Below are 14,143 nucleotides of genomic sequence, written 5' to 3' on the forward strand. Positions count from 1 at the left end.
AGAGAAATGGACTGGAGAGAAAAAAAGAAATGAGGATAACTTCACAGACCTATGGGACTATATAAATGATCTAAAAATTATGTAAATGGAGTGCTGCCAGAAGAGAAGAAAATGTGGGGCTGAAAAAGTACCAGAAGAAATTTTAGCTGGAGATATGCCAAATTTGGAAAAAGACATAAACCTACAGTTTCAAGAATCATAGTGAACATCAATCTGGATAAATTTTTTTAAAAATCCACACCAAAACACATCTTAGAAAATTTCCAAAAACTAAAACAAATAAACAATTTTTAAAGCAGCCAGAGAAAATTTACACCTTACCTAGCAGGGCAGACTTCTCATCAGTACCCATAAAGAGGAATTAGCAGAACGTTTTTAAGTGCTGGAAAAAAAATCTGTCAGCCTAGCATTCTATATCCATTGAAAGTATTCTACACAAATGAAGAGGAAATCAAGTCATTCTTAAATAAATGGAGACAAAGAGAATTTATCTCTAGCAAACCTACCCTAAAATAGTGTTTAAAGAAAGTTCTCTAAATTTCCTTTCTAGGAAATTTTTTTAAAAATTTTTTTTAAAAACACAAAAAACAACAAGCATGGGTAAGGACGTGGAGAAATCTGAATTCTCCTACCCTGATGGTGGGAATGTAAAGTAGTGAACCTATGGTGGAAAACAGTGTGGCAGGGTTTCTCAAAAAATTAAAAGTAGAATGAACATATGATCCAGGAATTACATTTCTGTGTATATACCCAAAAAAACTGAAAGCATCAAACTGATATTTCCACACCCATGTTAACTGCAGTATTACTCACAATAGCCAAAAAATGGAAGCAACCCATTTGTCAATCAGCAGATGAATGCATAAACAAAATGCGGTTTCTACAGACAATGGAATATATTCAGCCTTTTAAAAGGAAAAAAAGTCGGATACATGCAACATGGAAGACGGATGAACCTTGAAGACATTATGCTAAGTAAAATAAGCCAGTCACAAGAAGACTAATATTTTATGATTCCTCTTCCATGTGGTACCTAGAGGTGTGAAAATTTAAAAAAAATCACCAAACAGAAAGTATAATGGTGGTTGCTGGGGGCTGGGAGGAGGAGGGAATGGGGTGGTAGTGTTCAATGGGTACAGACTTTCAGTTTTGCAAGGCAAAAATGTTGCCGTGAGTGATTGCTCATGCCTATAATCTCAGCACTTTGGGAGGCCAGGTGGGAGGATTGTGTCAGGCCAGGAGTTGGAAAATAGCCTGGGCAACAAAGCGTGATCCCCATCTCTGAAAAAAAATTAAAAATTAGCTGAGTGTCGTAGAGGCTGAGGTGGGAGAGTCATTTGAGCCCAGAAGTTTGAGGCTGCAGTGAGCTACGAAGATACTTATTTCCGCTGTCCATTCTGTTTCACCGCCAGCAATGCAATTCTATTCAATTACACATTTGTACTCTCAAGACCTAAGTAAGGCATTTTTACTCCAGTTTGCTTTATGTTTTAGTGGCTTCTCTGAAATAATTCTGTAAAGCCTCTCTTGTTTGTTATGTCAGCTTAATAAAGTCATTGTTCAATTAGCTTAATGCTCCACTAATAATGGGACAGAGTTTTCCTTAGACATTTGAAACCAATAAATTTCCCAGTCTTTGCAACAGGCTCTGTGTGCATGTTGGGCAATGTCTTTAACACCTACCTAGGCACTTTATAAATCTGCTAAGCTAACTAAAAATCTCAAAAGAAGAAATTGAAAAATAAGATGTTCATAGAAGGCTTTGAAGAGTGGTGACACATTTCTGGAACATAGAATGACACACATGCTTAGGAAAGGTCTGAAAAGACCCTAAGCCCTCACCTCTGACTAACTTTGAGGCTCTATGAGAGCAGGACATTACCTTTCTCTAGCCAAAAATGTCTGCAGAAATAAGAAAATGTTTAGGGGTAGATTATTTAAAGCAAGACTATGGCTTTATAATGACTTTTCAACTGCAGGTTAATTCTAATCCTTGGTTGCAAAACTTCATAATGGCCTTTAGGCTTCAACTGAAATAAAAGTGCCTACTTGGTGTTTCTTACTTGAAAAGTTCTGTACTCCATTTAATTTCCTCTAACTCTGGGAATTTGCCAGAAATTCTTTTCCAATTCTGAAGATTCTAAATGAAATTTTATAGTCAGAATTTCAGTTTTTCAGCTGCTGATTTCAAATCAGCAATCATTTCAAGAGATAAATTGCATAAAATATCAGGCTTGCCAATATGAATTTCCTAAACTCTGTGTTATCTTGGCTCCACAAATCTTTACAACTTTTATCATTTTCCATAAAAATACATATTTGCATGTCTATGTGAGAGAGAGATGAGTAACCAAGAGGGAACGACAGAGACAGAAACAGATATAGACAAAGATATTCAGTAGATATTATTTCTTAAAACTTCTGGTCATTACAGTGAAATACTACTTGCAGATGATAGAATTTACTACTTGAAAAATCCATGAAAGGTAACCCAAAATTACAATTACCAAAGAATTCAATCGTCAGTATTTACACTAATTTGGGGACATAGTCTTTCTATTATACTCATGTTAGAAAAGTAAACACATACATGAGTTTTAGTGAACTATATTCCAGTATTTATGAAAAGTAAAAGATTATATACGTTATGGTGCAGCCATTCTTACCTATAAAACCACCTTGAAGAAATAGTATAAAAACAATATAAGATGTATGCGGATAGTAGCATTTGTACTAAAAACAGTTCAAAAATAATCTAAACATCATTGAAGCTGGAAATAATTCTGAAAATATGGAATAGACATCCAATAGGACATCATGAACTAAATTTCTTTATATTGCTTTTTAAAATATCTATGATATATTATTACATAACTGTCAACTCCAAATCACAGCTATATTCTACATACACACATAAACCCACACACACATATTTCTGTTTGTGTATGTTCAAATACATATTCCTCTCTTCTTTGCCTTAATATGTCTGTACATCTGTGTGTGCCCCTGTAAGTGTGTATTTAACCACTGAGGGAGAAAAGAAAGGATATCCTTGGACAGACTGGCTAATTCAAGTTTATCTCACATTATTTCTTTTGGCTGGAATGACTTCCTTTCTTTTCTGCCTGCATGTATACACATACACATAAATGCAAAAAATAAACACATACACAACATATATATCCAACACATACACATATACACATGTAATTATATTTTAATAACCACTGGGGAAAGAAAGTAAGTATACAAGCTAATCTGTCAAGAGATCATTCCCCTAGACTGTTAGACAGGAGTGAGAGATTAATAAAGCTCATGTTTTAATACTTTTAACATTTTTTAAAAATCTCATAGGATAATTTCTTATTTCTCATTTGTGGTAGCAAAGCAAAATATGGCATTTATAGGGTGCTTCCCATTGCATAGGCACTACAGATAAAATGTAGCCTATGAACTTAAGATTAAGTTATAAACAGAATTTTATTGGAAATTAAACAATAAATTTTCTTTCATACAGGAAAAACTGGAATGGAATTTGAAGGATGGGTAAAATTAAAAGAGATAGGGCTCAGAGATGGCCTTCCTGCTATTAAGGAAGGAGTAGATAATGGTTGACACACAGGCCAGGAAACATCTGCCTTTTTGACATGAGGCTCAAGGGCCTTGCTCTGCAATCTAGCAGCCTGACCTTTTATCAGACTGGAATGAAACAAAGCTCATAGAAGGGTGGTACAGTGCCAATCCCTTTGTGAACTGGGGTGATGTCAATATCCTTTGGATCAACCAGAGGTTTCAAGGTAAAATTCTGCAAAATGGTGGTCAAGAATTAAAAACAGTTCCATGCAGGCCAGGCCTTCTCCAGCACAAGCTCTTTTTCCTAAAAATAGCACACAAGTTCATTACTCATTTAATTCTTTAGCTGAGTTAGCATACAGGGAGGCTGAAATTAATACGGAATGAAGAAATATATTAATGAATGACTAATGACCCCACAGCTTTTTCTATTTACACCCAAACCTGGTTTCTTTTTCATTTCTTTAGCATATTTTTCTGTGAATGTACTATATAAAAAAATCTTTCTGTCCATGCACATTGGAACTGCTGTGCTGCTGCTTGCCAGTGACATCTTTACACACACACACATATCTCTCCCAACTGGCATGATACACAACACTGTATCTACTTCTCCATATACTTCTGACCCTGCACTTGACAAATAAATAGATTTATTTGTCTTTGTCTGGATTCTAAAGGATAATCAATCTTGCCACATACCTGCTTTAAAAAAATTGTCAAGTGCTTATTATTGCCAGTATAAAAAGAAATGTCACCAACTAGCCACAGGCAATGCTTAGGGCATCATTTTTTTCCACATCTTCCACCCAGTTCCCCTCACCCCAGCCATTACTAATCATTCACCACTCCCCAAACAGACTGGCAATTTCAAGTTTCCTCTCAGATTCCAGGTATTCTTCTACCTGGAATGGTCTCCCACTCTGCTTTGCCTGCCAATAGTCCCCATATGCTTCCAGATTCAGCTCAGATGTTATTTATTCTATGCAAACTTCTTTGATACATCGGGACATACAATTCACCCTCTTATCTGTTTTCCACAACATTCATTAATGTTTCTGATACACTATATTTCACATGAACTGTAAATTATTCATCTGTTTTACAGAAAGGAATATAAACTCTTAAGGTAAGCCCTTAGATCTTGTAATGCACACAGTAATATACAGTGTCAGGACAAAAGCTGGCCTGCAAGCCATGTGAAATGAATAGAAGTCTTGAGCAGGCTCATGGTGCAATAGTGGGCTCCAAAAATAGAAAAGGAGATAAGAAGTCACATAGCGATGGCTTTTTTTGAGATTCTCTGGGCAACGCACATAACCTTGGGACCACAACATCAAGGATTGCTCTATACTTATTTTCTTATATAATTAAACAGGAGCAAATCTCTTATTTTTGTCTCTGTTTCAGTTATTTCTGTTGGAAATGTCCTTTACCCTCGTATCCTCCTCCTACTTCTTCAGAGTGTGCTGAATATTCTCCACTTCTTCCTTTTTCCAGATCCATTTTGTATTTGTCTATGTCGTGTGCCTTTCTCTTCCCAGGAAACTGACCTCTAAGAACTGCATTAACCCAGGAGGTAGTTTCCTTCTGGGTTCTGGATACATTCAGAGGCTCAGATGTTGAAAAGTTCAGAGTATTTGTTCCCTCCATCCTACCCTGCCAGGCTAGTTTTGACAGTGGCAACATTCCTCTACCTATAGATGCTTCTCTTGATGAGAAATCTCATCAAGAGAATCTGCTCATTCTTCATGAGGAATCTGCTCATTATTCAGGTTCCAGCAATACTCTCCTTCCTTTGAATCTTTTAATCTAGGATTGTAATATTTTCTTGCTGAGTCCTGAGTTCTTCCCCACATTTTGTTACTCCCCTTGTTTGGCCCACACTTCTCAAAACGATCTCTTTATTAAATTATCTTTTATTAACCTTTTTGACATTGCTGCATGTTTCTTTCCAGGACCATTAAAAACAGAGGGAAGATACTCAAATGTAATTTCTTGCAAGAAAATTTCTATTCTGCCCCTACCTCTCTCAATTAAATATTCTGGAGCTCGCTCGCTCTCTCTCTCTCTCCCTTCCTCCTTCCCTTTCTCTGGACTCCCAAAGAAGCCTCGAGCATAGCATTTGTGACACTGGAATTTCATTATCTGTTCATTTGTTCTCCCTCCTTTTAGAGGGAAGATCTAATGCTTATTCACATTTGTATGCCTGGACCTGAGCATAGGATTGCTATATGTAAGGTGCTCAGTGAAATTTATCAAGTGAACTGGCTTCTTGGGGTAAATAAGAAAAGTTTTACTAGAATTGGACTTTTAGGAGGAGCTTTTGATGACCTCCATAGTGAATCAGGAAGCAGAATCTATGAGCATAGTCACCAATCCCATGAGAAATAACCTGGTCTTTGGGAGTGGCACCCCTGGCCTCATACAAATGGCAAATTGTTCAGCCCAGAGTAGCCTCCATGCAGAGCCCTTCCTTATCTCACTTGACCCCTGATTTAAACATAAAAAGAAAGCTTGCTTGCCTGCTGAAAAAGCCATGAAATAATCACTCTTTTTAAAGTTGCCACTTTCATCCAGGAAGTGGCCAGGGTCAAACTTCTCTGGATTGGGAAATTCCTTGTCATCATACAGGACAGAAGTCAGATCTGTCAAGATTGTTGTGCCCTGAAAGAAAGAGAAAAAGAGAAACCAGATCAAAATACAGTGTTCATGGGATGCAAAAGCCATGGATATGAAAGGCCAACATTTTGTATGCATGGATTCTGCAGGGCTGACTATGGGATTTGAGTGTACGTGGATTTTAGTATCTACAAGGAGTTCTGCAACCAATTCCCCATGAATTCCCAGGGATGACTTTAAATTAAAACCTGTAAAAAGAGACAAAGAAGGTGATCATATAGTAATAAAGGGGAATTTCATCAAGTGGATATAAAAATTGTAAATTTACATGAACTCAACATCAAAGCACTTAAATACATGAAGCAAATATTAATAGACCTAAAGGGAGAGATAGACTCCAAAACAATAATAGTAGAAAACTTAACACCCTATTTTCAGCAATAGACAGATCATTCAGACATAAAAATCAACCAACAAACAATGGTGTTAAACTGTTCCTTTTACCTGACTTAGCGGGTATGCACAGTATAGTCCACCCAACAGCTACAGAATACACACTCTTCTATACAGCGCATGAAACATGCTCTAGGATAGATCATATGGTAGGCCACACAACAAGTTTCAACAAATTTTTTGAAGTTAAAATCAAATCAAGTATTTCTTTTCTGAAAACAGTGAATAAAACTAGAAATCAAGAACAGAAAATATACAAATACCTAAAAATTAATTAACATGCTTAGAAAGAACCATTGAATTAATGAAAAAAATTAAGAGGAAATATTTAACAATTTCTTGAGACTAATGATAATGGAAGTACAACATACCAAAACCTATGAGATCCAGTGGAAGCAGTACTAAGAATAGAGTTTAAAACAATTAACTCTTACATTAAAAAAAGAGGATGAGATCAAATTAACAATCTAAAATTGAAACTTAAGAAACTAGAAAAACAAAAATGAACCAAATCCAAAAGAAGTAGAAGGACAAAAATAGTAAATATGATAGCATAAATCAATAAAATACAAAATGGATATAGGAACTAAGTAAAATACAAAAAACTCAATGAAAGAGAGAGTTTTGGTTTTTTTTTTCAAATGATAAACAAAACTGACAAACCTTTAGCTAGACTATGAAGAAAGAGGGAAGACCAAAATAAGTAAAATGAAAGACCAAAAAGAGGCCATTACAACTGGACCACGGAAATGCAAAGGATCATTAGAGACTATTATGAACAAATATATGCTTACAAATTGGAAAATCAAGAAGAAATGGATAAATTTCTGGACTCATATAATGTACCAAGATAGCATCATGAAGAACTAAAATATCTGAACAAGATAATAATTGAGTAACAAAATTAAATTAATAATAAAAATCTCCCATCAGAGAAAAGCCGAAGAATATTTTTTTTGGCTTCACTGCTGAATTCTACCAAACATTTAAAAACACACCAAGAAAAGTTCTTTTCAAATTCTTCCAAAAAATTGAAATGGAGGAAATCCTTCCAAACTCATGCTATGAGGCCATCATTCCCCTAATATCAAAGACACAACAAAAAAAGAAAACTGTAGGCCAATGTCTCTGAAAAACACAGATGCAAAAAATCTTAACAAAATACAAGTAGGCCAGGCGTGGTGGCTCATGCCTGTAATCCTAGAACTTTGGGTGGCTGAGGCAGGTGGATCACCTGAGGTTGGGAGTTCAAGACCAGCCTGACCAACATGGAGAAACCCTATCTCTACTAAAAATACAAAATTAGCAAAGCATAGTGGCACATGCCTCTAATCACAGCTACTTGAGAGGCTGAGGCAGGAGAATCGCTTGAACTCAGGAGGTGGAGGTTGCTGTAAGCCAAGATCACACCATTGCACTCCAGCCTGGGCAACAAGAGTGAAATACCATAAAAAAAAAAAAAAAGATACAAGGAAACTGAATCCAACAACAAATCAAAAAGATTCTTCCAAATCATCAGGTAGGATTCATCCCAGGGATGCAAAGATGGTGCAACATACATGAATCAATAAATGAGATAGATAACATAAACAAAAGGAGGGACAAAAACCAAGTGAACACCTCAGTAGATATAGAAAATGCATTTGATTTAATTCATCATCCCATCCCTTCATAAAAAAACAATAAATGTGTATAAAAGGGATGTACTCCACCATAACAAAGCCATGTAGAAGAAATCCACTGCCAACATCTTACTGAACAGGAAAAAAAACTGAAAGCATTTTCTCTAAGATTTGGAACAAGACAAACATATTCACTTTCACTACTTGTATTCCACATAATACTAGAAGTCCCCGTGTTCAGGCAAGAAAACAAAAGTTAAATACCTAAGAATAAATTGAATTGAGTAGGTGAAAGGTCTCTACAATAAAAATTATAAAACATTGAAAAAAATTTAGGATTCAAATAAATGGAAAGATATCTATGTTCACTGATTGAAGAAATTTTCTTAAAATATTCATACTACCCAAAGGAATCTACAGATTCAATGCAATGCCTATCAAAATACCTATGACATTTTTCACAGAAATAGAAAAAACAGTCTTTAAATTTCTGTGGAACCACAAAAGACCCTGAGTAGACAAAGCAATCTTGAGCAAAGCAAACAAAGCTAGTGGCATCATACTATCTCACTTCAAAATATACAACCTGTATATAATCATGCCTGTAATCCCAATACTTTGGGAGGCTGAGGCAGGTGGATCATTTGAGGTCAGGAGTTCGAGACTAGCCTAGCCAAGATGGTGAAACCCCGTCTCTGCTAAAAATACAAAAATTAGCCAGGGATGGTGGTGGGTGCCTGTAGTCCCGGCTACTCAGAGGGCTGAGGCAGGAGAATCACTTAAAACTGGGAGGCAGAGTTTGCAGTGAGCCAAGATTGCACCAGTGCACTCCAGCCTGGGCAACAGAATGAGACTCTATCTCAAAAATAAATAAATAAATAAAATAAAAATTATATATATATTATTTATATATATATATAAATAATATATATATAAATAATATATATATAGAAATAATATATATATATATAAAACAAAGCACTAAAACAACATGACATGGACATAAAAAGAGATGCACAGGCCAATGGAATAGATTAGAAAGTCCAGAAATAAGCCCACACATCTATAGCCAACTGATTTTTAACAAAAATGAAAAGTACACACAAAGGAGAAAAGACAGACTCTTCAGCAAATAGTGCTGAGAAAACTGTATATCTACACACAGAAGAATGACACTAGACCCTTATCTTTCATCATATAAACAAATTAACTCAAAATACATAAAAAGACTTAGATGTAATACCCAAAGTTACAGAACTACTAAAAACAATAGGGAAAAACTCCATGAAATTGGTGTAGACAAAAATGTGGGGACTAAAACCTCAAAAGTGCAAGCAACATAAGCAAATATAGACAAATGGATTGCAAGAAAATAAAAAGCTTCTGCACAACAATGGAAACAATCAGCAGAGCAAAAAGATAACTTACATAATGGGAGAACATATTTGCAAACTATATACCTGACAAGGAGATAATATCCATAATATGTTAGGAACTCAAACATCTCAACAACATCAACAAATTAAAAATGGACAAGAGACATGAAAAGACATTTATCAAAAGGATAAAAATGGCCAACAGATAGATGAAAAATTGTTCAACATCACTAATCATCAGAGACATGCAAATTAAAGCCACATGAGACATTACCTCACTCCAGTCAGAATGTCCACCACCAAAAAATAACAAGATAGCAAGTATTGGACAGGATGTAAATAAATAGAACCCTTACACACTGTTGGTGGGAATATAAATTAGTACAGTCATTATGAAAAACAGCATAATAGTTCTTCAAAAAATTCAAAATATAACTACTGTATGATCCAGTAATCCCACTAATGGGTATATAGTCAAAGGAAATAAAATCAGTATGTCAAAGAGATATTTACTTGCCTATGTTTATAGCAGCACTATTCACAATAGCCAAGATTTGAAATCAGTCTAAATGTACATCAACAGAAAAATGGAAAGAAAACGAGGTACATATTCACAATGGAATACTATTCAGCATAAAAAGGAATGAAATCCTGTCATTTGCAGCAATATGAATAAATGTGGAGGACAATATATGAATTGAAAAAACCTCCAGACACAGAAAGACAAACACTCTGTCATTAAATTCATATGTGATTTCTAAAAAGTGTTCTCATTGAAATGGAGACTAGAACAGTGGTTACCAGAGGACAGATAGGATGGGAAGAGGGGGAAAAAAGTGTGATGTTGGTTAACACATACAAAACTACAGATAAGGAGAAGGAATAAGTTTTGCAGTTATATTGCATTCTAGAATGACTAGCATTAACAATAATGTTGATATGGTTTGGCTTTGTGTCCCCACCCAAATCTCATCTCGTAGGTCACATAATAACCACATGTTGTGGTAGGGACCTGGTGGAAGATGACTGAATCATGGGGGCTGGTCTTTCCCATGCTGTTCTGGTGATAATGAATAAGTCTCACAAGAGTTGATGGTTTAAAAAATGGGAGTTTCTCTGCACAAGCTCTCTCTTTGCTTGCTCTTTGCCTGCTGCCATCACAATCATGTGGAACCGTAAGTCCAATAAACCTCTTCCTTTCTTTGACAAGCCATTCAACACATGTTGATAATGATATGAAAAGTAAGGTCCAGACTGAGATGGTCTCAGATGGTGATGAGGAACTTGGGAACTGGAGCAAAGGTGACTCTTGTTGTGTTTTAGCAAAGAGACTGACAGCATTTTGCCCCTGCCCTAGGATTTCTGGAACTTTGAACTTGAAAGAGATGATTTAAGGTATCTGGTGGAAGAAATTTCTAAGAAGCAAAGCATTCAAGGGGTGATTGCTTGGTGGTGGGTGCCTGTAATCCTAGCTACTCAGGAGGCTGAGGCAGGAGAATCACTTGAACCCAGGAGGCGGAGGTCACAGTGAGCTGAGATCGTGCCATTGCACTCCAGCCTCGGCGACAGAGCAAGACTCTATCACAAATTAAAAAAAAAAAAAAAAAAGTGACTTGGGTGCTCTTAAAGGCATTCAGTTTCAAATGGGAAACAGCAAAAAGTTTCAAAAATTTGCAGCCTGACAATGCAATAAAAAAGAAAATCTGATTTCTGAGGGGAAAGTCAAGTTGGCTGTAGAAATTTGCATAAGTAACGAGGAGAAGAATGTTAATCACCAAGACAATGGGGAAAATGTCTCCAGAGCATATCAGAGACCTTTGCAGCAGCCCCTCCCATCACAGGCCTGGAGAGCTAGAAGGAGAAAGTGGTTTCATGTGCTGGGCCCAGGGTCCCCATGCTATGGCAGCCTAGGGACTTGGTGTCTTGTGTCCCAGCCACTTCAGATGTGGCTGAAAGGGGTCAACATAGAGCTTTGGCCATGGTTTCAAAGGGTGCAAGCCTCAAGCATTGGAGGCTTCCATAGGGTGTTTAGCCTGAGAGTGCACAGAAGTCAAGAATTGAGATTTGGGAACCTCTGTCTACATTTCAGAAGATATATGGAAATGTCTGGATGTCCAAGCAGAAGTTTGCTGTAGGGTCAGGGTCCTCATGGAGAACCTCTAATAGGGCAGTGCAGAAGAGAAATATGGGGTGGGAGCCCCCCACACACAGAGTCCCTACTGGGCACCGCCTAGTGGAGCTGTGAGAAGAGGGCCACCATCCTCCAGACTCCAGAATGGTAGATCCACTGACAGCATGCACCATGCACCTGGAAAAGGTGCAGACACTCAACACCAGCCCATGAAGGCAGCTGGGAGGGAGACTTTACCCTGAAAAGCTACAGGGGCAGAGCTGCCCAAGACCATGGGAACCTATGTCTTATATCAGCGTGACCTGGATGTGACACATGGAGTCAAAGGAGATCATTTTGGAGGTTTAAGATTTGACTGCCCTGCTGAATTTCAGACTAGTGTGGGGCCTGTAGCCCTTTTTGGCCAATTTCTCCTATTTGGAATGGCTGTATTTACCCAATATCTGTAACCCCATTGTATCTAGGAAGTAACTATCTTGCTTTTGTTTTTACAAGTTCATAGGTGAAGGGACTTGTCTTATCTCGTATGAGACTTTGGACTGTAGACTTCTGAGTTAATGCTGAAATGAGTTAAGACTCGGCGGGGCTGTTGGGAAGGCATGATTGGTTTCAAAATGTGAAGACATGAGATTTGGGAGGGGCCAGGGGCAGAATGATATGGGTTGGCTCTGTATCCCCATCCAAATCTCATCTTGTAGCTCCCATAATCCCCATGTTTTGTGGAAGGGACCCGGAGGAATACAACAGAATCATGGGGTTGGGTCTTTTCTGTGCTGTTTTTGTGATAGTGAGTGGGTCTCATGAGATCTGATAGTTTTAAAAATGGAGATTCTCTGCATAAGCTCACTTTTTGCCTGCTGCCATCCATGTAAGATGTAAGTTGCTCCTCCTTACCACCCAACATGATTGTGAGGCCTCTCCAGACATGTGGAACCGTAAGTCCAATAAACCTCTTTTCTTTTGTAAATTGCCCAGTCTGAGGTATGTCTTTATCAGCAGGATGAAAACGCACTACTAGAAATGTATTTCAAAATAGCTAGAAGAGAGGTTCTTAAATGCTCTCATCACAAATAAATGATAAATGTTCAAGGTGATAGAGATACTAATTATCCTGATTTAATCATTATACAACTCACACATGTTTCAAAACATCATGTTCTCCAAAAATATGTACAATTATAATGTGTCAATCGTAAATTGTAAAAAGACAGAGAATTGATCATCCTCACAGGCTGATAAAAAGGAGCCAGCAAGAGGGGAAAGGATGAAGAGGAAGGAAGAAGAAATAATTATTTAAGGAGGATAATCGGAAAAGTAGAGAGAAGAGATCCATGCCACAGTTAAAACAGCTTATATTAGATCAAAAGACAGCACTCTGTCACAGCAACTGACATGAAAAAGAATCAAAGGATGTGAATGTAGCCATGTATGTAAATCTAATGGGAGGCAGTAGAGGAGTCCACTTCCAATGACTGATTTTTTTCTGTGAGATGGAGGAAAAGCAGGTCGCCTAATAAAAAGAAGATGAAAGGTTGGAAAGAGTTCAAGGTTGAAAGTCATTGTGGATTGTGAGTTAGATTATAAAGCTGGATTGTTGGGTAAGATTGAGAATGCATTTGGCATTGATGAAAATTAAACCAACATTTTTGGGGTTGATGACAACAGTATTGATCTGCTGGGCTACATGGTTCTTTATAGCAGGGATCAGTAGCCAAAAATAAGGCAGGGAGGAAGGAGATGTTTGTACTGGACTTTTCGTAAGTAAATGATAGGGATAATAGAGAAGGAGGTGGGGATATAAGATACCAGTTAATTGGTAAGAGTAATAAAACATAAAATTGAAAGCAAGGGATAGGATAGCACATTGGGCTAATGGACAGGCAGAGTGTGGAGCTTTCAAAGCACCGAAAATCCTGTGGGAGTCAAAGCATTATCATATTTAGAAACTTGCATCAGAAACTAGAAGGAAAGAAGTTTGTGGTCATAGGGTAGGATGCCTGAGTTATGACTGTGCCATACCTGTAGAAGATTAGGCAATCTACATTTCTACTGCTATGATATTTGATGCCCTAAGACTCCTAAGGAAGGATATAGACATAATATCACTCACCTTTGGAATAAGGTATTCTCTAAATCGAATGTCTTGAGTCACAGCATGGGGTATGCTGGTGGGGGCAAGGTTAATGTATCTCTGCATCTCATGCACCACAGCATCCGTGTAGGGCAGGCGGCTCCTGTCCTGCATGCAGGGGCTTTGGTTTTTGCCGACCACATGATCAATTTCTTCCTGCACTTTAGCTGGCAAGGCAGAAATCAGAATTTATGTGAAATAAAAAAAATTGAAGTACGATTTGTTTGATCCCTTC

At 37.3% G+C, this 14,143-nt stretch overlaps 1 protein-coding gene across 1 annotated transcript in view; it reads right to left on the bottom strand.

The window, feature by feature from the left end:
* Positions 1–3,640: 3,640 nt before the first annotated feature.
* LOC129006203 (cytochrome P450 2C31-like) overlaps positions 3,641–14,143 on the bottom strand; it is an 87,793-nt gene continuing 77,290 nt past the window's right edge. The window contains 4 exon segments of the mRNA XM_054435651.1: positions 3,641–3,826; positions 3,828–3,877; positions 6,099–6,240; positions 13,888–14,075. Coding sequence (XP_054291626.1) covers positions 3,695–3,826; positions 3,828–3,877; positions 6,099–6,240; positions 13,888–14,075 — 512 coding nt within the window. The 3' untranslated portion in view covers positions 3,641–3,694.

Source organism: Pongo pygmaeus, chromosome 8 (genome assembly GCF_028885625.2).
Source record: "Pongo pygmaeus isolate AG05252 chromosome 8, NHGRI_mPonPyg2-v2.0_pri, whole genome shotgun sequence".
NCBI classification, from domain to species: domain Eukaryota; kingdom Metazoa; phylum Chordata; class Mammalia; order Primates; family Hominidae; genus Pongo; species Pongo pygmaeus.